General features: G+C 48.0%; 1 protein-coding gene across 6 annotated transcripts in view; it reads left to right on the top strand.

The window, feature by feature from the left end:
- The window catches only part of GPR55 (G protein-coupled receptor 55), a 45,889-nt gene extending 24,415 nt beyond the window's left edge, over positions 1–21,474 (top strand). The window contains exons 1-3 of one of the 6 annotated variants that reach the window (XM_077957868.1): positions 2,280–3,272; positions 5,123–5,237; positions 17,535–21,474. In XM_077957868.1, coding sequence (XP_077813994.1) covers positions 17,669–18,628 — 960 coding nt within the window. In that variant the 5' untranslated portion in view covers positions 2,280–3,272; positions 5,123–5,237; positions 17,535–17,668 and the 3' untranslated portion in view covers positions 18,629–21,474. Of the gene's footprint in view, positions 1–719; positions 795–2,263; positions 3,347–5,122; positions 5,238–17,534 lie in introns of those variants that run through there. The other 5 variants (XM_077957870.1, XM_077957872.1, XM_077957871.1 and 2 more) reach the window with 5 other exon arrangements.
- Positions 21,475–22,221: the final 747 nt, after the last annotated feature.

Below are 22,221 nucleotides of genomic sequence, written 5' to 3'. Positions count from 1 at the left end.
TGTAACTCCAATTTGCGGCTGGGGAAATGGGCTCAGAGAGGTTAGGCAACCAGCCCAAGTTGACAGAGTTGCTTTGTGGGGAGTGGTGGCTGGAGACTTTCGGAGGCTATCTTCAGAGTCTGGCTGCCTCAGATGCCCTGGACCCTTCTTTCAGACAACCTGATGCCCCTACTCCTGCCCTCATTCCTTCTTATTGCTGCTGGTGCCCTCATCCCAACCCAACCCCTGCCGCCCCAGTGGGTCTGTCACATACTGCTCCTGTGCCAAGCGTGTGTTGCCTGGGACCTGGGGTGGCCCATGCCCCTGGTTCCTGCCTGGCCAGCTTCCAGCCTCGGCTCCTGCCATTCCCCTCTTACCCGGGGTGCAGAGGGTGCCCGGGCCCTCGCCAACACCATGTCCCTCCTGCCCATGCCTGCACCTGAGCTGCCCTCCTCCAGCGTCCTCCTCCTTCCCCGTGTCTCTGAGGGTTCAGCTCTTGTTCCTGCCCCTGCTCCCTGACCAGCTCTCTGGGGCAGGCTGAGGGGCACTTCTTGCACAGCCCTGGGCCAACTGGTTCCCCTGCAAAGCCCCTGGTGGGCAGGTTTCCTCCCTGGAGGGAAGGAATGTCCCACAAGGGCAGGGCCAGGCCTCTGGCTGCTGAAGGAGCGAATTTCACCAGCGTCAGGGGAGGATGTGGTGAGCGCCCGGCTATCCTGGACCCGCTCTTTGGTAAACACAGTCAGATTCACTTGTTCCTTGCCCTAGAAGAAGCTGGTTCCTGAAGCTCCGAAGCTCCCCCACTGGTGAAGTCGAAGGTGTGTGCCCCCAAACTCCCCAACTCGGGGTTCCCAGTCCGGAAGACAGGCAGGGACCCGTCCAGGCTCCCAAAACCTCCAAGTCATTCTGGATGGTGAGAGGGTGGGCAGGACTAGGGTGAGAAGTTTCAGGAGGCTTAAGGGAAATTTTCTGAGAAAGTTCATCCTATTTATGACTCCTCAGGGCTGTGACAAGGGGAGGGGAAAATCCGGATGGACAGACCTGAGCTGTAGGGTGGGGCCTTGGGCGAGTCCCTGCCTAGCCTGGCTCTTAGGAGCTCAAACTTTTTGAGTCTCTCACGTACCTTGGCAAGGGATCCCCCATACACCTTGGACATCCCCCAAGGTATCCAAGGGATACCCACAGGAGAGGGAGGTACTGCAGAGCAGCTCATGTAGTACTCTAGCTTTTGTGCCAAAAGCGGGAGAAAATAAGAACTCATATGTACATGGGGCACAGAAACTCTGGAAGAAACTTAACAGTGGTGCCCTGGTGGGGGGAGAGGTGACAGCTGGATTTAGGAGTGGGACAGATATTTTCCTATATATTTTTACATATGTATTTGAATCATGTGCATGTTTTCAAAAATGTAAATAACAAGCAACAGCAATAAAATAGAAATACTCATTTATTAAAAGAAGGTAGCCAGGGCCGGGAGCAGTGGCTCACGCCTGTAATCCTAACACTTTGGGAGGCCGAGGTGGGTGGATCATGAGGTCAGGAGTTTGAGACCAGCCTGACCAACATGGTGGAACTCTGTCTCTACTAAAAATACAAAAAAAATTAGTCGGGCATGGTGGCGCAAGCCTGTAATCACAGCTACTCAGGAGGCTGAGGCAGGAACATTGCTTAAACCCGGGAGGTGGAGGTTGCAGTGAGCTGAGATCGCGCCACTGCACTCCAGCTTGGGCAACAGAGCAAAACTCCATCACAAAAAAAAAAAAAAAAAAAAAAAGAAGGTAGCCAAAAGGTAGCCAGAATGGGAAGTAGACAAGGATCCCTTTGAGGAGGGGCTGAGCAGAGACACTGCTCCCTGCAGGCCGCTCAGTGTGGACGCCTTCCTGGGGCCTCACATGGCAGGCTCTGGGTATTGAGGTGGGTGCCAGACACCTGTGTGTCTCCTCCCTGCTGCTGTCCCGACAGGCTCCTGGCCCCCTCCTGCACCCAGGGTGCGGGCCTGGCTGCCCCACCTTGCCCAGTAGCCAGCCTTTGGCTTAGATTGGGCTGGGGGCCCTATAGGGGGGCCTCGCTTGGGGCAGGACTGCCCAGTGCCCTATCTTGGCACGCAGGCCAGCTTGGGGCTCCATGGCCTGGAGCAGGGAGTGGACTTGGCACAACCCATTGCACAAGCCCAGGTGAGAGCTTGAAAGCTGTCATGGTTCCGTCAACCTCTTTACCAGACAGTGGGAAGACCCGGCTCCAGAGGGCCAGGTGGTTCCCCTGCAGTGACTTGCAAGCTCGTATTTACAGAGGGGACCCATGTGTTGGATGAATCACCCAAAAAACCCAGGAGTAGTTTCTATTCCTGTAGACACCTGAAAGTCCCAGCATGCATGGCTTTTAAAAATTGCTTGTGCTTTGGTCGCCCGACAGGGCCTCCCAACACCTCCAGGGCACAGCAGCTGCATCTACCGGGGTAGACTTCAGTCCAGACTTTCCTGATGGGCTGGAATCTATGAGGGCTCTCAGCTAATAGCCACCCAAGCCCACGGGTGAGTCTCAGCCCTCCCAGCCCTGAAGGTGGGAGATGCCAGGGAAATCTCTGCTTGCAGGGCCCTAGGAGGCCACAGGCCCAAGGCTGCCCCAAATCTCTGTGCAGACCTGGGACAGAGAAGCCGAGGCTGGGGAACCTGTGGGACCCCACTGACCATTCTTGCAGACACACGTGGAAGCTGAGGTCTCCTCCGAGGCTGGGCACGCAAGTCCTAAACTGGAAGTCCTAAACAGCACCACCTTCCTTTCCTTTCTGTGGGCAGCAGTTTCAAATCCTAAACCCCCGAAGTGCTGGAAGTCACGACGGCCCTTGTCAGGTGCTGAGAATGGCTGCTGCTGTGTGGTGCCCCTGTTAGAGCATCTGCGGTGTGTGAGAGCCTTCCTCTTCCAGAGGCTTCCCAGGTCTTGACACACGCAGTGTGATTTTGGGCTTTTTGGTTTTTTGTTTTGTTTTTTGGCAGCTGCGGGATGGGCGTGCAGATCTTCTAAGAGGGCAGGAGAGTGTAGACCCTCCTCCTGGAATCTGCTCCCCATGTCCACACTCTAGTTCCATGCAGCCCCTCTGTAGACCCCTGAGCAAGAGCCCCTAGGCCAGACAGGGTGTCACAGGAGCCACTCAGAGCATCTGGTCCCACCCCTTTATTTCACTCACAAGGAAGTTGAGACCCAGAGAGGGGAAGTGACTCTCCCCAGAGCAGGCCGGCAGCCAGGCCTGGAGGAGAAATGACATCTCAGCCCTCTCCGCCACACCGGACCACCAACAGGTAACAGCCTCTGGGCCATTTAGAGAAACTGAGGCATGCAGCCTCTAACCTGACCTTGCTCTTGTGGACTGCAGGTAACTCTCCTAAGATCAGGGGCTCGTGTGGGCCTGGGCTTTGTGCACACCTGCCCCGATGCAGCAAGCAGTCCCAGGTGTCAGGGCAGTGGTGGCCTCCAGGCAGCCTCCGTGACAGTAGCAGCGGCAGGCAGACCTGGTTTGTCCCCGATTACGCGTGACATTTTTCTACGAACCCTCAACTTCCTCCTGATCTGAGTCAGGGTTGCAGCATCATGTCGGGTGGGGAAACCTCCCCACAGGCAGCCTGGGAGCCTTCCCTGGGGTGTGTAGCTCACTTGCCACGGCCCTCCACCAAGCCTGCTGCCCATTCCCCGGAATCTTGTTGGGAAACCACCAAGCGCCAGAGATGACACTGTCTCAGGGATCATCCTGCAGCCCTGAACAAGTGCTTATTGGGGGCCAGAAAGAGCCTAGGAGCCCAGCCTCACCCACTCACCAGCTGCTTAATTTCTCTAGCCTCCATTTACCTCTCTGGGGAATGAGGCAATACACAGTTTCTTCCTCACGGGGAGTAAATGATGGGGAGGGGCGCGCTGGCTGCTATTCTATATTATAGCTGCATTGTTCTCGAACCCTAGCCAAGTGTCTCTTAGAAAGGCTGGGCAGGAAGACACAGCAGCACTTAGAACCCCGAAAATTCTAGATTCTTCCCTGCAAGTGAGAACACAAAGTCAGGACATGTCTGGCTGGCCTGGCCTCACCTGGGCTTTGTGCTGCCCGAGGCGATGGGGATGAAAGGACAGGGCAGAGCAAAGTGCCACGCACAGCTCTGTGGAAGGCAGGGTTTGCCTTTGGTTCTGAGCAGCTGTCCCAGCTCCAAAGGGAGCACCAGTGACTGTGGAGCTGCAGCAGACCCGGCCATTTGTTCCGTCATTTCTTCATCCCCTCTTTCATGCAATAAGACCTTCCCAAGGGCAAACAGTATGTGAGGCTCAGCGATAAAGGTGAAGGGGACGTGGTCCTGGTCCTGGGGTTGCTGCAGGACAGCAGGGACACGCTCCCCCTGGGATACACTGAGGACTCTTCATGGTGCCCACTCAGGACGGCACTGGGAAAACCATATCGGATGACGTGAGTGAATCCGGAAAATGGGCATTTGAAGGAAGAGGTGGGATTTTCAGCAGTGGAGGAGAGAGTTCAAGGGGAAAGAGGAGCATGAGCATGCAAAGAAGTGAGGAGGGGGCTTGGCAGCTCCTGGATCCCAGATGCTCTTGCTGGTGATGCTGATGGGGGCCAAGGTGAGGGAGGAGGAGAGACTCAGAACATGAGTTCCAGCGGGTCCCTCATGGCCTGTTGGACCTTGGGTAGACTCTTTAGCATCTCTGAGCCTCACTGTCCTTATCTGTAAAATGGGCATAATTAGGGCAGCCTCCCAGGAGTGTCCTCAGTTCCTGTCGTAGAGCACTGAGCACACTGCTGACCACCTCTCATGTCCCCAAGCCGGCCCCTTCACTCTCCCAGCCCCACTCCAACACCCCTGCCCAAGCTTCAGCAACATTCAGGCATTCGGGAGATTGCGGTCATGTGCTCTGTCCCCTCTGTGTCCTGTTCCTTCTTGCATCATGGCCCCCAGACGCCTAGCTCAGGCACAGGTGGATGACTTTATTTACACTGTGGTGTTAGTGGTGGATACGCTGTGTATTCTAACTGCGGTATTTTTGGGGGAGCATTCCAGGGCTCCTCAAATCCATCCCTGTGGCTGTGCCAATGCTGATTTTTGAGGCTCTGGCCCTGCCATCTCTGAGGTGGTTCACGCTACAATGCTCTGTGCAGATGACAGCCTGGCACCTGCAGGAAGGACCACCTTCTCAGCCGCAAACCTCCTTAGGGTGGTGATCTTCTTGTTGCTTGCGTTCTCTGGAAAGTCCAGGCCACCGAAAGAAGAAAGGTAGGTCTGGTGTTTCGGGGGTTTCGAGGCCTCAGCTGTGCAGGCACCTGAGGCTGCCGCAAGTGGGACGCTGGATCCTTGAAGGTGTGGGCAGATGAGGGTACCGTGGACCACTGGCAGTTGTGGGAATCCCAGCTGCAGAATGTAGAGAGTCAGCAGTTAAGAGCCAGCGCAGGCCGGGCGCTCGGGCTCACGCCTGTGATCCCAGCAGTTTGGGAGGCAGAGGTGAGAGGACTGCTTGAGCCCAGAAGTTTGAGACCAGCCTGGGCAACACAGTGAGACCTTGTCTCTACAAAAAATAAAATATTAGGCCAGGCGCAGTGGTTCACGCCCGTAATCCCAGCACTTTGGGAGGCAGGTGGATCACCTGAGGTTGGAAGTTCGAGACCAGTCTGACCAACATAGAGAAACCCCGTCTCTACTAAAAATACAAAATTAGCCAGGCCTGGCACATGCCTGTAACCCCAGCTACTCAGGAGCCTGAGGCAGGAGAATCACTTGAACCCAGGAGGCAGAGGCTGCAGTGAGCCAAGATTGCACCATTGCACTCCAGCTTGGGCAACAAGAAGGAAACTTCATCTCAAAAATAAATAAATAAATAAATAAAAGAAAAGAAAGAAAGAAAGTAAAAATTAGTTGAGTGTGGTGATGCTGTAGTCCCAGCTACTTGGAGGGCTGAGGTGGGAGGGTTGCTCAAGCCTGGGAAGTTGAGGTTGCAGTGAGCCTTGATTGTGCCACTGCACTCCAGCCTGGGTGACAACGCAAGACCCTAACTCAAACAAACAAGCAAGCAAACAAACAAACGTGCTAGCACAGTGAGGCCAGGGCTCTGGGCTCGGGGCTGAGCAGGACCTTAAGGATGGAAGAAATGAGGTGGAGCCCCCCAAGCAGAGGGAGCCAGGAGGAGAAGCAAGGCCTCTGCGCTCCACCCCAGTCCCTTTCCACACTCGACATACTTTCTCTCCTTTTCACCAAACATTGGAAAACAGCCTTATATTGAAAGAAGAGTCTACTTCAGGGTTAAATATCAACAAACAAAAACACCCTTCAGTAAGACACTGCTGTGTGTATGAATTCTCTCTACAGCACTCTGGATAAGCACCTCACCTTGCCTTTGCTTGCATACCTCTGGTAACAGAGAGTCCACCACATGATGAGGCCGCTTTGCTTTGTCTACTCTCGGACACTCTGGCTGTGAGATAGGTTTGCTTTCTGCAGCATTTGGAACCCACTCCTTTTCTGACCCGTGAAGTCTTGTGGTGGAACACGTCACGAGCACTGGAGGATGGATGCCCTTGTGTCTTTCCTTCTAGGGATTAGGAGTATCTCTAGGCCTTTCCGCGTCTTCTCCCATGCTGTGGTTCCCTACCCGCTCCGAGTTCAGCCCGTGCGGACAGACAGCCTTGGGTCCCAGGGTGATCAGAGCAGTGCAATGGCCATGGTCACTTCCACCCCACTTCCAGGACCTCTGAGTGTAGCATTGGCTCGCCTCGTTTCTCCCTTTCCTGTTCAAAAGAACACTTAGGAATTCCTACTTTCATTTAAGTGGTGACTGCATTTGTGTTTTGTGTATAAATATTGTTTCTTTCCAATATTTCAGCAACTTATGTCTGATTTTGGCTCTAACTCACACGTTAAGAGGCTGTGTAAGAGAATGCATAGAAATGCCTATTAAATATTAATATCATGGCGCTGCAGCTAAGTGTTCAGGACCAACAAACAGCTATTTCCTTTGTAGTCTAAGAATGAGTGTAAAATCGCCATTGCTGTGGAGGACTTGCCTGTGCTCGGGAACGGGATAAATTTTGTGAAAGACCCTGTCTATTCTTCTAAAGAGAGCATAGACCCTTGATTTACCACGTACTTCTCCCTGATCTGCCAGTCCACCTTATTAATTGGGTTGTTCAGAGCTCTAATTTCTCTGTCTATTTGATCGTGGATATTCTACAGGAGGGGCACTAAGGGCTCCAGCTACACTATATTTCCATTTTTTAAAAATTTCTTCTGCATTTCCTGCATGGTCCCATTATGTACTTTTTTGCTGTGCTAATTGGAACAGAAATTGAGTGTTTTATGTTTTCATTATTTATTGTAACTTTCACTCCTGTGGAGTCTCCATGTTGCTTTCTCAATTCTTTTTACTAAAAAAAATTACTTTGTCCTATTCCCTTCCTTTCTAGCACAAAATGTGCCTGATAAACCAAAGATTATGCTATCATTTTACTCTGTCTGTGTCTTTTCATTTTCTTGGTGCTTTTCCTTGACCAGAGATGATTGAATTTTGTTTTTTTTTAATTGATGGTTGGTTTTTAATAGATTAATATAGGGAGTATTAATAATTGTTGATAATATTTGCATAAGCCTCTGTGAGGTTGCCCCTCTGTGTTCTATATTGTGATATTACAGTTTTTTCATTTTCGGTTTCTACTGTGAATCTTCTCTTCCTTTTGTCCTGTTAAGAGAAACAAGGTAATTTAACCTAAATATTCAATTTGGAAAATATTTACGTTTTTAACTTCTTGACTCTACTGATAGCTAGCCAAGCTTTGGGGGGATTCTATTTTAAACCTCTTTTCTCATCTTCATCTACTCTTCACTGTGAAGCTGGCATTTTGTCTCTTTTATGTCGTCTTTTAGTCTTTATGTAATACACATTTTTATGATGTGATGGCTGACCTGTGAAAAGAGGAAACTTGGTTTTCAATTTTTTTTTTTTTTTAATCATGAATCAGGTTCTTGTTGCTGTTCTCCCATCACTTGGGTGGGACTTGCTATCTCACTTGACACTTCCACATCTCTGTCTCACTTCATGCTTCGTTCCCAGCCCCATCTTGAAATGCTCATCTCTGAACCTGAAAGGTCATGCCTTATCAGCTGAGCTTTGGTGAATTCAATGCGTATCTTTTAATTTTGTGTAAACCTTGCACCCTGCCATGCCTCAAACACAAACCCAGACCGCAAGTTGTTTCTCTGATGTAGAAGGAAAAAATTGAAAGCTATCCTTACTGGTCTCCTTTTTCCCCACCAAACATTTTTTATATATATATATATATATGATCTCAGGTTTTCATATTATCATTAATTAATTAGAAAAACACACCAAAAAGACGAGAGAGATAAAGGCAAAAGATTTAAAAATCACCCACCATCCAACTGCTAGAATGCAACCACTGAATGGGATGTAGAAATCTTTTTTTAGGTTTTTTGTTTGCCCCTCTATGCGTGGGTTTTTGTAATTTTAATCACAGTTGAAATCATTCTCAATGTGTCTAATTCTACAGTTTGTGGGGTTTTTACTGAACATCATCAGCATAAACATAACAGTCAGACAGAACATTTTTCCATTGAGTAAATTTACCACAGTGAAATTAACCTCTTGTTGGCATTTAAATGTGTATGTATTTTTTACTATTAGAAAAAAATAATGTGGTAATACATTGAGGCGAAGAAGAAGAAGAAGAAAAAAAAATGCTGAGGTGGACATATTTTTGTACACAATTTTTCTTCTTTCATATAATTTACTTAAGGTGAATTCTCAGAATCACTGGATTAAAGTCATATGATTTTCATGGCTTGTAATAGAAATTATCAGATCCCAAAAGTTGTGTGCTAATTTGTACGCTTACCAGCATATTGGTGACTAGCTTCACAGAACCCTTGCCAAATTCTTTGTTAAATTTGATAAGCAAAAATGTTATCTCTTCGCAAACCCTCTTCTGGGAACTGCCTGTGTCATTGGCTTATTCATCTGTTGTTGGTCTTGATATTATTCATTTTAATATTCTCTTCACAGAGAAAGAACGTCATTTATCTAACATTGGTTGTGTTTTGTTTCTTCGAGTATATTATTTGATGTTAAGACTTTTTAGCAAAAAGACATTTTTTTTGCGCCATCAAACCTGTCCTGTTTATTTTCTTTTACTTTGATTTTCAGTTATACTAAGTTGACAAAGAGCTTTTTCCCTTAGTGATTTTATAAGTTGTTTATTAAATTTTCATTTAGTTTTTCTACGGTTTGATTGTTTTGAAATGTAATTCCTTAATGAATTTGGAATTTCTTTTGAGATGCCGTTTAAGATGAGACTCTAAGTTGGTTTTACTGCCAAATTGTTAACTGACAGTCTTAACATAATTTCTTAACTAAGCCTTCTCTTTGTATTATTGATATTTTGGGGAATGCCTCATTTATTCTTGTTTCTGTTAAATGTGTTAGTGTATAGTCTTGAGATTTCTGGGTGTTAGCAAATGTCTGATTTCAACAAGAATGTCCTTATTATTTTACCATTAAATACAAAGTTGCCATTGGTGTGAGCAATGTACTCTTTGTAAGAAGTACTTCCCTATTCCGTTAGTTAAATAACTCTGACAAACTGTACAATTGGATGACTTTTTATTTTTGCTTTAGAGATGTGATACAAGACATTAATTGATTTCCTAACACTGAAACTATCTTATATTTCTATAGTAAATCTGATTTGTCATGATGATTTATAATTTTAATGTACTGAATTCCATCTAGTAATATTTTAATTAGAATGTTTGCATATATATTCATAATTGTATTTTGAGCAACTTTGTCTCTTGTGCTGAGTTTTGATATTTGGATAAGTTAGTTTAATAGAAATTCATTAATACTAAGTTCTGAAATACTTTATGGGGTACAGGGATTATCTGTTGCTTGAAAATTTGAAATAAGCTAAAGCCTATTTTAAGAGTAATTCTTTGATAATATTTTCAGTTTCTTTTATGGATATTGGTCTAGTCAACACTTCTATTTGCTCTTGGGCCAAACCTTGTATAGATGGTGGTAAATTATTTTTTTTGCCCCCAAATCAACAACTACATCAAGGTTTTTAAACAGATCAACACACAAGTAATAATGCATTTTCTTGCTGTTTTTGCTCTCCTCTCTAACTAAGCTTAATGTCTTCTTTCTTATTTCTAGTTATGACCGTTTGAGTCCTTTCTTCTTGATCATAGTTGTTAGAGATATAGGTATTGCTTCGTTTATTAGAGATATAGGTATTGCTTCGTTTATTAGAGATATAGGTATTGCTTCGTTTATTGCTTCTGCTCCAAAGGAACCACCTATTAAATGTGTCGGTTCTGATATTTTCTCTTTTCTAATTCATTTATTTCTGCTTTTATCTTTATACTTTTTCCTGATTTCCCTAAGACGCTTTTTCCCTAAATGCTCAAGTTAAGTGCTTAATTCATTTATTTAGTTTCCTTAAAGAAAATTAAAGCAGTTAGGGCAATGTATTTATCTCTGAGAATAGTTTTTGGCTGTATCCTGTGAATTTTTTTTTTTTTTAAACAACCAATCCAAAAAGGTCTTGCTATTCTTCCCATGTATTTGGTTTTGTAGTTCTCACTTTATTTTTAAATAGCCATTGTTATTATTATTATTATTTTGAGACAGAGTTTATATAAACAGAGTCTTACTTTGTTGCCCAGGCTAGAGTGCAGTGGCATGATCACAGGTCACTGCAGCCTCGACCTCCTGGGCTCAAGCCATCCCCTTGCCTTAACCTCTGCCTCTGAGTAGCTGGGACTATATAGGCACAAGCCACCATACCCAGCTAATTTTTTTCTTTTTGAGACGGAGTCTCGCTCTGTCGCCTGCCTCCCGGGTTCATGCCATTCTCCTGCCTCAGCCTCCCGAGTAGTTGGGACTACAGGCGTCTGCCACCACGCCCGGCTAATTTTTTTTTTTTTTTGTATTTTTAGTAGAGACAGGGTTTCACCATGTTAGCTGGGATGGTCTTGATCTCCTGGCCTTGTGATCCGCCCAGCTAATTTTTTAAAAAAAATTTTGTAGAGACAGAGGTTTCATTGTGTTGTGAGGTTGATCTCAAACTCCTGGGTTCAAGCAGTCCTCCCTCCTTTGCCTCCCAAAGTGCTGGGATTACAGGCGTGAGCCACCGCACCCGGGCGGGCTGTATTTTTATTTTCTAGGTCTTTGTATGCAGTCAGAGAGTACAGCCAAAATAATTTCTGTATTTTTTTAACAGATGGTTTTGCTCTTGTAAGGTAGATAATTCATTTTTAGCAAATGTTTTTTAGCTGTTTGAGAAAAAAAATGGATTATCTATTTGTTTAAAACCAAACCCAAGAGTCATTAATTAAACTGTATTAATCATATTATTTATATAATTCTATGTCCTAATTTATATTTGTTCTAATCTACAGTATATGAAAATCTGACACTGCAATTTGTTTTTACCAATGGCTCCTTGAATTCTAAGAATTGTACCTGATGTACTTTTGTATACCACCATTTGGTGTATAAGATTACTACATTTGCCCTCACAATTGAGTTTTTATTTTATTCTATAAAAATAAGCTTCTTAATCCTGATGAGCAATTTTGTCCTGCAATTCTACAAGTCTAGTTATGAATATTACCTCCCTGTCTTTCTTTTTGTTTGTATTTGTCTGTTCCATCGTCACAGGACTTTTATGTGGAACATTTCTGTGTCATTTAAGTGTACTCTTCATAAGAGCAAACAGTTATATTTTATTTTTTAATTGAGAATGTTAGTAAAATTTGATTTTTTTGCACTTATTATTGTAATTTCTATGCTGTTTCTTTTCCTGTTATATTCACTCCTTTGCTATGTAGTCGATTTTGTTTCTTTTCATCTTCTTTAGTAATTTTGAAGGTAGGCGTCATATTTTTAATAGTGGTTACTTTAAGGTTCTCAAGAATCTGACACATATTCCTGTAATTATTGAAGTAAAAAAATAAACAGAACAGAAATATTAGCAATAGAGCCTTTTGCTTCACCCCAGGCACTTACTATTACCCTCCATTGTCCCCACCCCTACAACACAAGAACATTCTTCCTGCTTTGTTAATTTATCCACAATATTAAGACTTGTCTCTTTCTAGGGACACAGATCATCTCTTTTTTTTTTCTTAGAGAGAAGGTCTGACTCTGTCACCCAGGCTGGAGTGCAGTGGCATGATCATGGCTCACTGCAGCCTCAAATTCCTGGGCTCAAGCAATCCTCCCACACAGCCACCCAAATGGTTGGGGACCACAGGCACGAGCCACCACGCCCTACTAATTAAGTTTTTTTTTTTTGTAGAGATGGGATTTCACTATTTTGCCCAGGTGGGTCTCAAACTCCTGGGCTCAAGCGATCCTCCCACACAGCCTCACAAATAGTTGGGGACCACAGGGACGAGCCACCACACCCTACTAATTAAAAAAAAAATTTTTTTTTTTTTTTGAGAGATGAGGTTTCACTATGCTGCCCAGGCTGGTCTCAAACTCCTGGGCTCGAGTGATCCTTCAACCTTGGCCTCCCAAATTGCTGGGATTACAGGTGTGAGTCACTAGGCCAGCCAGATAATCTCTTCTGGTTTTTTTTCTTTTAATTTTAAATCTGTAACTATATTCATCATACCTTATGTCTCTTTCCACAGTTTCCTGCTTTCAATTCAATGCTCAGTTCCAAGCTTTTCTATCTTGATGTTTTCATCCTTACACTCTTCTCAGTAATGATCTCTTGGAGGCCTAAAGTTTTGGGGTGATTATTTTTCTAGAGGCCGCATCCACCTGAGACTTGCTTTTTGCATTCTTTATGCAGGAACACCTGTTGGATACGAAATTCTTGCACCCAGATCTTCTCCCTCAAGCCTCTTCTGGTGTTAATTACTTGGTTTGTTTATTCATGGATGTTTGGGAGGTTCTGTCTTGGTGACATTTAAACATGTCAGCGGGACATTCAGAGGTGTCAGCAGGGCCCCTGGGAGTGGCTCTCTCCATAGCTTTTGCATGAAACATGGAGCTTCATCTCCTGTGTTGTCTCATTTACTCCACGGTTCGATTCAGCTCCACCTCTCAGCCACCGTGCTGCTGCTGACTCACAATGGTTTGGGGTCCTTTCACTCCATTCACAGATGCTATTTGCTTGACCCATGATCTTTGCTCACTCAATGCTATTTCCTTCTGGAGGAGGCTGGGACTACCCCATTCCAGTCCTCTAGGAGGTGAAGGTGCCCACCCATCCCTGCTGTGGATGGTAGAAAGGCAGCACTCCACAGATGGTGCTGCTGGGATGGAAACTGAGAGTGTCTCCACTGCTGCCTGTGGCACAGATCCCAACATCAATGGCAGCATCGGGATGGCCCCTTGGCAGCTATGCAGGGGTGCTGCTGAGACCTCCCTGGAATTCCAGAGAGCCCACTCCCAGGGTCCCTGACCACAGTCAGTGCAGCTCTGCTGCTTCCGGTCCATGGTGACATTGATGCTGATGCCACTCTCCTTGGGCTGCTCCCAGACAGTGTCTGAGCCTGGCAGAGGCACTAGCCTAGGACGATTTCTGCAGATGTGGGGCTCCTCCAAGAGGCAGCCTTTGCTCAGAGATGCCCCATGGCTTAGCCAAGAAGGGCTGAAATCTACACTGCTGTCTGAAGTCCTTCCCACCTTGTCCTTCCTTCCCTCTCTCCTTCTACAGAGTCAGACCTGTAGGTGGTCTGAAGGCTCACCCCACCTCCTCCTGCTCCCTCTCACCGCTATCCTTCACGGACACTTCCCTTGTGCAATCTCTGAGGTGTCTAACACTGTCTTAGCATCTGCTTCTCAGGGGACCTGAAGGGACTCAGCCTCCCATCCAGCCAACTATAGTACCATTGCTTGATTGGGGTGGACCCCTGGGTTGGCCAGAACAGGAGCTGCTAATGGAATGGCCCCATACCACAGGTCAAATGGTGCTAGTTGCTGTTCCCCTGCCCCGTTCCCCTCCCCCACCCACAAGTAGACTGGTTTTTATTAGCAAACTTCTTTGAGAAGGATGACTGTTTCATCTCTTGCTGCAGTTTGGAGTGCGTTGATGCCTTTTTATCTTACTTCAGTGAAGCTCCTGATTTTTTTGAAAAAGATTCAAAAAGATGGCTTCCTTGGACTTTCAGAAGGAATTCAGATTAATTTTTCAGATTCTCTTCTCACTCTGCCATTAGCTAGCAGTATTTTTTCAACCTAATTTCTTCTTGCCAGCCCATAGAGTGCCTTCTCTGGCTTCAAAGACTACCCTCTGAGAAGCTTCCATTTGAAGTCTGTCAGTAATTCAAATGTGACCTTTAGAATAATCCTACTGGGGAATACTGATGGCCAAATTGTATCTATGAATATACCTGCTACTGTCAATGGAGACTCATCCCAGCATCCAAGGTTGTGTGCTTTCTGTCAGACCACTTTCCTCCTGTTGTTATTCATTTGTTCCCCCAATTCAACCACACATTGCGTCTGGGTTTGGGTTGAACTTTGAGCATCACTGATTTTTTTTCTTGGCCACTTTGAACCACCAGCAATATGCTGGACTCACCCATGGAGTCGGCTGGTAACAGTTGACAGTAAGGGCCTCTGAGTGTTGAGCTTTTGTCATTGGTGGCTGCTTTTTCTTAATTGGTTAGTGTGACCCAGACAAAGACAGATGTCCTCAGTTCCTTTTTCAAAATCTTATTGGGTATCTTTAAACATCAACTTATATTCACTCTTATTTTTGCGGTTCTTGGTTTTCTGCTGTTTCTGGTCTTGAAGGCAACTTCTCCAAGCCAATTCCATCTTCCTCTTTGGTGTTGCAACATTTCATATTTAGACCCGAACTGGGCTTTGACCTGCTTTTCTCATCATTTTTGAAATTTACCTTGTGAGTTCCAAGCTATTCTAGTAATTTTGTGAGCTAGGCCTGTGGCCATTTCAGCATGTTTAGTGAGGAGGTGGCCACCACAGCTTGCAGATTCTGAGCATCCAGAGTAGGACCAGTGACTACTGCACACCCCCAGGGGGCACCATCCCCACAGACCACAGGACACCAAGGCTTTGAATAAGAGGAAGTACATTTTCCTAGATCTCTCTTTACATAAATCTGTGAGAAAAGTTAACATATTGGAAACCACAGAATCTTTAGAGCCACCAAATCAAGTAATGCATGTTAAATGTTTTGTGCATAGTGCTCAGTGGATAATATATATGTACCTATAAATATCTATCTATATATATCAGTTTTCTTTTTCATTAGGGATCAGAGAGGGCTTGGGAATGGTATTACAGATAAGATCTTAAAAAATACCCCAATTTTTTCCTCCCACAGGCCCCCAGTAGTGATGAAAACCAATAGTAGAATGAAAATTCGGTTAGCAATAGCAGCACAGCAAAGAAATAAGTCACAGGAATGCTTATTGTGGAATTCGTTGTTTCCTGGTAAAACACTAGAAACCTAAATGTTTATGAATAGGCTACTGACTAAATGAGTTTTTGTATACCTACACAATGGAAGGCAAACAAGCCATTCATATATGCTGATATAGACCAACATCCAAGAAACATTGTTGACTGAAAAAGCAAGGGACAGAAGCTGTATATATATTATTTCCAAATTTTAAAGAAGTCATACACGTATATGTATGCATGCATGTATTTGCATATATGCATCTACTTAGAAAATGTCTGGGAGGAGTATGCAAGAAGCTGTAAGCCATGCTGCCTTCAGAAAGGACAGTTGAGGCCTTAGGGTACAATGGAGGCCGACTTCCCTATGCATGTTCTTTTGTTCTGTTTGAATATCTTATTGAGTGCATGGAATACTTTAAAAATTAGTAACAAGCTATGAAAAATAATAACAGAAGCTTTAATTAATAACAGAAGTTTTAGGAACAGGTGTGGGGCCTCCCGCCTGTAATCCCAGCACTTTGGGAGGCCGAGGTGGGAGGATCACCTGAGGTCAGGAGTTCGAGACCAGCCTAGTCAACATGGTGAAACCTCATCTCTACTGAAAATACAAAAAATTAGCCGGGCATGGTGGAGCGTGGTGGCGCAGGCCTGTAATCCCAGCTATGAAGGAGACTGAGGCAGGAGAATCACTTGAACTTAGGAGGCAGAGGTTGCAGTGAGCCGAGATCGTGCCACTGCACTCCAGCCTGGGCGACAGAGGGAGACTCCATCTCAAAAAAAAAAATAATAATAATAATGGCTGCAGTGGTCACTAGTACAGGATTCTCTGGTGGGAGTCCATGCTGATGTCCTCCTGCCTGGTACATCAGTATCTTGGGATCTTAGCCCCTGCTGGGCAGGAAGTCATGGAAGGTGAGAGAAGCACAGGAAGGCAGGTCTCACGGCACGACCCGGCTACACTTGCTCACCAGCTGCTTGCTGCCGAAGCGGTTAAGGAAGACGCCAGGCATGAATGTCCTTTCCATGCCATGCCCCAGTGCTCTAGTGAATGTGGCACGTTCCATATCTAAGGCCAGTCCAAGTCGAGTACACCAGCAGCGTGGCCTCACTTGTGGGGAGAGGGAAGAGTGGGTGAGAAAGGAGGGTGTGGGGAGGTGGGCACAGGTGGGCTAGTGGGGAGAGGGTAGAAGTTGGGTCATATTTGAGTCATCTTTCTACCAGCCTGGTTCTGGACGCCTGGGTTGAACACTTGGTTTTGTCCTGCTCTAGAGCTACATACCTTAATAAAGAACCCCACAATGGCACTCACCCCCTCACCCCAAATTGGCCAGGTTTGGACCACACCCCTGTGCAACCACACCTATAGCCTTGGTCCTCCTGTCCCTGAGGCCACTTCTAATTTTCTGCCTGACTAAAGGCCTTTCCTCGCCCTGTGGAGACCTCAGGGCCCCACTCCATTCCCTCTGGGAATGCCCTTTCTCCCACATCTTTCCATTTTCTGTCTGGTTTTCCCTTTGAGGAACAAGAGGCTACAGCAGCTGCAGACCTTATATCTTGGCAAATATGAATCCCTGACAAGGGACTCCAACCCTCTGCCTGGAAACCCAAGCAAAAGTTGTGGTGCTTATCATGTTCTTGGAGAGTCAAATGTCTGTCCCTGAGCCAATGAACTAACCAACTACTGTGTCCAGAGGAATGCAATGCTCTGGTGCCAATCATCCCTGGTTGCAGGTTAACTGTGTCCAACCATCAGGAAAGTGGGTCTGGGGAGGACAAAGGGGATAAGAGGAGCTGAATCCTGGAAACAGCATTTGAATCCCTGGTCGAGTTGCTCCTGAAGTCAGCCCTACCCTAGTTTCCATATTTTCCATTATGTGAAACTCTCTTTGCTTCAGCCTGTTTGGGTCTGGGTATGTGCTGTTACTTCTTTCAACAAAAGGAGTTCTGATTTAAAAGATAGATGTCCATGCACAGCAGAGTTCTATATTTGCCAAAGAAAAATGTGTGTATGGTAGAAAGAGAGTGAGAAAGCGAGTCTGTAATGATATACACAAAAAGTAACATGTGCATCTGGGCAGCAGGATTAAAGGTAATTTTTCTTTTCTGTGTTCTAGTTGTGATTCAGTGGGCACGAATTGCTGTATGATGCTGGGGAGGTGTTTGTGATTCTTGACAAAGTCATTTGAATCTATCACTTCAAGAGAGTGAAAGGAGCCCCGTCTGATCTGTTGGTGTTGTAGGAAGAAACATGAGTCAGCCAAACACCAGTGGTGACTGCCTGTTTGATGGCGTCAATGAGCTGATGAAAGCCCTGCAGTTCGCAGTCCACATCCCCACCTTCGTCCTGGGCCTGATCCTCAACCTGCTGGCCATCCATGGCTTCAGCACCTTCCTGAAGAACAGGTGGCCCGATTACGCTGCCACCTCCATCTACATGATCAACCTGGCGGTCTTTGACCTGCTGCTGGTGCTCTCCCTCCCATTCAAGATGTCCCTGTCCCAGGTACAGTCCCCCTACCCGTCCCTGTGCACCCTGGTGGAGTGCCTTTACTTCGTCAGCATGTACGGAAGCGTCTTCACCATCTGCTTCATCAGCATGGACCGGTTCTTGGCCATCCGGTACCCACTCCTGGTCAACCACCTCCGGTCCCCCAGGAAGATCTTTGGGATCTGCTGCACCATCTGGGTCCTGGTGTGGACTGGGAGCATCCCTATCTATAGTTTCCATGGGAAAGTGGAAAAATACATGTGCTTCCACAACATGTCTGACGATACCTGGAGTGCCAAGGTCTTCTTCCCGCTGGAGGTGTTTGGCTTCCTCCTTCCCATGGGCATCATGGGCTTCTGCTCCTCCAGGAGCATCCACATCCTGCTGGGCCGCCGAGACCACACCCAGGACTGGGTGCAGCAGAGAGCCTGCATCTACAGCATCGCAGTCAGCCTGGCTGTCTTTGTGGTCTCCTTCCTCCCAGTCCACCTGGGGTTCTTCCTGCAGTTCCTGGTGAGAAATGGCTTTATCGTAGAGTGCAGAGCCAAGCAGAGCATCAGCTTCTTCTTGCAATTGTCCATGTGTTTCTCCAACGTCAACTGCTGCCTGGATGTTTTCTGCTACTACTTTGTCATCAAAGAATTCCGCATGAACATCAGGGCCCACCGGCCTTCCAGGGTCCAGCTGGTCCTGCAGGACACCACGATCTCTCGGGGCTAACAGAAGGACATCCTGTTCAGGGGAAGGAAGCCCTGGCCCTGAATTCTAGTAACGGATATTGCGTTCCAGGGTTTCGATGTGGAGGGATGATCCACGCCATCTTTACTGATGTGCTTCCCTTTGATGCCCATTGAGTGCCAGCTTTGCTCATTGTACCCCAAAGACCTTTTTTCCAGTGCCCAGACAGCTCCACATATACCACCCAGTGTTCAGGGATCTCTGAAGAACCCACAAACCAGGTCAATTACTGATTTCTAAGTCCAAAAACTATACAGCACAAGAATTGAGAAAGAGAATGAGACCATGTGAACAAGGCTGTTTCCAACTCTCCCCATTTTCCTGTTCGACTGGGAGGTTCTGGAAAGAAAGAGAGAGAAAGGGAGAGGACGTAGAGGAGGGAGCCAAGAGAGTCAGTTATGGGGGAGAGTGTCTTGGGCAGAGGTGGGGTGGTAGGGATGAATGAAGCTCCTTTTTAGTTTGGGTGTCCCAGGACGGAGCAGACTTGCATTTTCCAGTCCCTTCTGGAGCTGTGTTGCCAAAAGCCTCACTGAGATGACAGCAAGTGAGAGTGGTGTTGGGGCTGGGCAAGTTTCCAGTGGGCCTCAGAAAGGTGAAGGAAGCCAGCTACCCCTTTCTGTGCCCATGAGAAGACTGCAGAATGACTGAGTGGGGGTGTTGATGACATCCAAGAGCCATGAGGGGAGGGGAGAGAACACTCCTGGGGAAGGAAGAAGACAGGCCCAGGGCTGGAAGCACACAGCCCCTCCCCCACTACCATCAGGGTGTCCACAGCAGGGAGCGTTGGTACTGGCCCCGGGCGAGGAGAGGCAGTGGGAGATGGCCTGGGAGAGGGGAGACTCCTGACCTGCTTTCTATCTTGAACAGACTGGGAAGCTGCTCATTCCATCTAGCTTGCTTGAAAACAACGGCAAAGAATCAGGCCTGCCTTGGTTCCACCATAGGAGGGTGGAGGAGGTGCTGACTTACTCACCTGCATCCTGGCTGGGCAGTTGGCACTGCCCATGGAACCGTTCCTCCCTGGCAGTTGGGAGGGAGAAGATGAGGCAGCCAGGCACAAGGGTGTGGCCTTGAGAAAGAAGGCAAGGCGGGGGGTCCCTGCAGGACCCAGGAAACTGTAAACAATTGAGTCATTCCTGGATGGCTTCTCGAAGAATCTGGAGGAGTGCAAGTGACAGCGGAAGCCTCCCAGTGACTCAGCTGCTCCGGAGAGTGAATTGATGAGAAGGATCCACTGTGGGGTGGTTTTGCATGACAGAGCAAGTGGGGTGAGGAGTAACTGATGAGACTCCATGTGAGCAAGGTCTTTAGGAGGAAAAGCAACTGCGGTCTACTTGTAGGATCTGGGCTCAGTGGGGGCAGAAGGGCTTGGGAGGGGTGGCGGCCTGAGGGGAAGAAGAGAGGCATTTGGATAAACCAGGACCTGTGGGGAGGAGGAGGAAGAGGAGGAGGAAAAGGAGGGGAAGCTGAGCATTGGCCCTAGGCTTGAAGCCTGCAGGGAGTGCTGGATAGGTGGGGAACCTGGCCGAGCTGCTTCCTGCCTGAGAGCCTTTCCTGGCTGGCCTAAGAGCCGTGGACAGGCAGGAGTTGCCTTCTCAGGAGCAGCCCCCACTGTTGCTGTGCTCAGGTGGCACTCTGTACACCTCCTCCTAGGTGGATGGAGGGAAGGGTGAGGAAGAGAGCGTCAATGAAGGGGTGGAAGTGGATGTGGAGGAGTGACCAGACCAGACCAGACGAGAGGAATCAGAGGCTCAGGCCCCCTGGGCTGGGCCTCTAGGAACCACAGCCACAGAGTCAGGCTCTGCAGACCCAGAGGTAAGGCTGCCTGACTGCCCCAAGTCCCAGACACACTCCTCTCCTTGCCTGCAGGCTGCCCTGTCCCATGGCTACCGTAGACAGAGACGCCACCCATGATACTCTAAGGAAGCCAGACTTTTGCATGCAACAGGGCATTTGGGACTCAGAGTCCACGGGTCAGAGTCCACGGGTGGTGGAATTAGGGACAACCCTCCTCCCACTTCTTTCTCTGCATGAGGAGTTGGGAGCCTGCCTGGTGGAGCTGAGTGATGCCCTTCGTGTGCACTTGGGTCTACCAATGTGCTTAGGGCCAGATGGGCTTCCTAAGAGACAGGGGTGGGTGGACCTGACCTCCTATCATCCCCAGCGATGTTCAAACATAAAATCTTATCTACGTGCAGCATGACTCTGTCCAGGTGACAGAAAGGGCTCCAGACTGCTGAGAGGAACTGACCACGTAGGGAGGGACGGGGAGGGGGCCAGGACCCATGAGGTGCATGACTGTAAGAGGTAGGTCCTCGGAGGGTATCAGCAGTCTCAGTGTGATGTGACAACTGGGACCTGGGAGGGAGCCAGGACCCATGAGGTGCATGACTGTAAGAGGTAGGTCCTCGGAGGGTATCAGCAGTCTCAGTGTGATGTGACAACTGGGACCTGGGAGGGAGCCAGGACCCATGAGGTGCATGACTGTAAGAGGTAGGTCCTCCAAGGGTATCAGCAGTGTCAGTGTGATGTGACAACTGGGACCCGTGGGTGGGCCCTGAGGACCCCTGACCCGTCCCAAAACACTGTGGGAAGAAGGGCCGCTTCTCCATGGGGACCCGTGTCTGTGGGAGTGGGCACAGGTCCATGCTGCAGGCCACTATGGCTGCTCAGCAGGAGGGCCGAGAGTTTGGACCCACACGGCTGCAACCCAAGTTGGCCCATAATCAGCAGTGGGGCCCAGCGGCACAGGAGGGGCGGAGGGTTAGCACTGGAAAAAAAGACTTGATTAATCTGATTCGCTAAATAAATAGATTCCTGTGATGCCATGTGACCTTGTCTTGGACTAAGCTTACTGGGCCCGGAGAAGAGCAGGCCCCAGATGGCCCCTGCCAGGTCACCCAACAATCTTGGTCTCTTCAGCAGCCACCTGGCCACCAAGTGTGGGGCTGCAGGGAGTGGCCCTCCCTGCTCAGGAGCGCAGCTGGGCCTGCCCAGGTGACCAGGGGCCAGATCCTTTGGGGTCTAGTTGCCACTCCCCCACATCCACATGGGTGCTTGGTTCTCTGTGGTAGCAGCCAGGCTGCACAGACCCCACATACCCGGCTGCAGTCGACCCCACCCTGTCCCTGCCACCTTGTCCCACCACCACCTTGTCACACTGCCACTGTGACACTGCAGCTGCTTCCACAGGCCCTGGCTCCTCTGCATACACGGGGGTGGGGGGCCCAGTACAAGAGACCTGCTGACCAACTGAGGGGCTGAAGATACAGGGCCAGTGTCTACAGGTCTTCCACGGTGGCCCTTCCCTCCCTTCTCTGACCTTCTGTGGTGGGAATCCGACTTTCCCACGGTGGATTCTCCTAGGTTCTTCTCTGCACTTCGCAATGAATTTTGCTAGCCTGTGGAGAGCTCCCGGAAGCTGTGAACTGCTAGGCTCTGGCCTGGGCCACTCTGTCCTCAGGTCCCCACAATCCTGAGCACAGCTGATCACGAGCTGGGTGCTAAGGGCCAAGGGGGACATCTTTGCTCCATCTAACCATCTCCTACTAATCTAGGAGCCACCCCCCATGTAG

Source organism: Macaca mulatta, chromosome 12 (assembly GCF_049350105.2).
Source record: "Macaca mulatta isolate MMU2019108-1 chromosome 12, T2T-MMU8v2.0, whole genome shotgun sequence".
Taxonomy (NCBI): Eukaryota; Metazoa; Chordata; class Mammalia; order Primates; family Cercopithecidae; genus Macaca; species Macaca mulatta.
The sequence above is the reverse complement of the archived record's forward strand: the minus strand, read 5'-3'. Positions and strand labels throughout refer to the sequence as shown.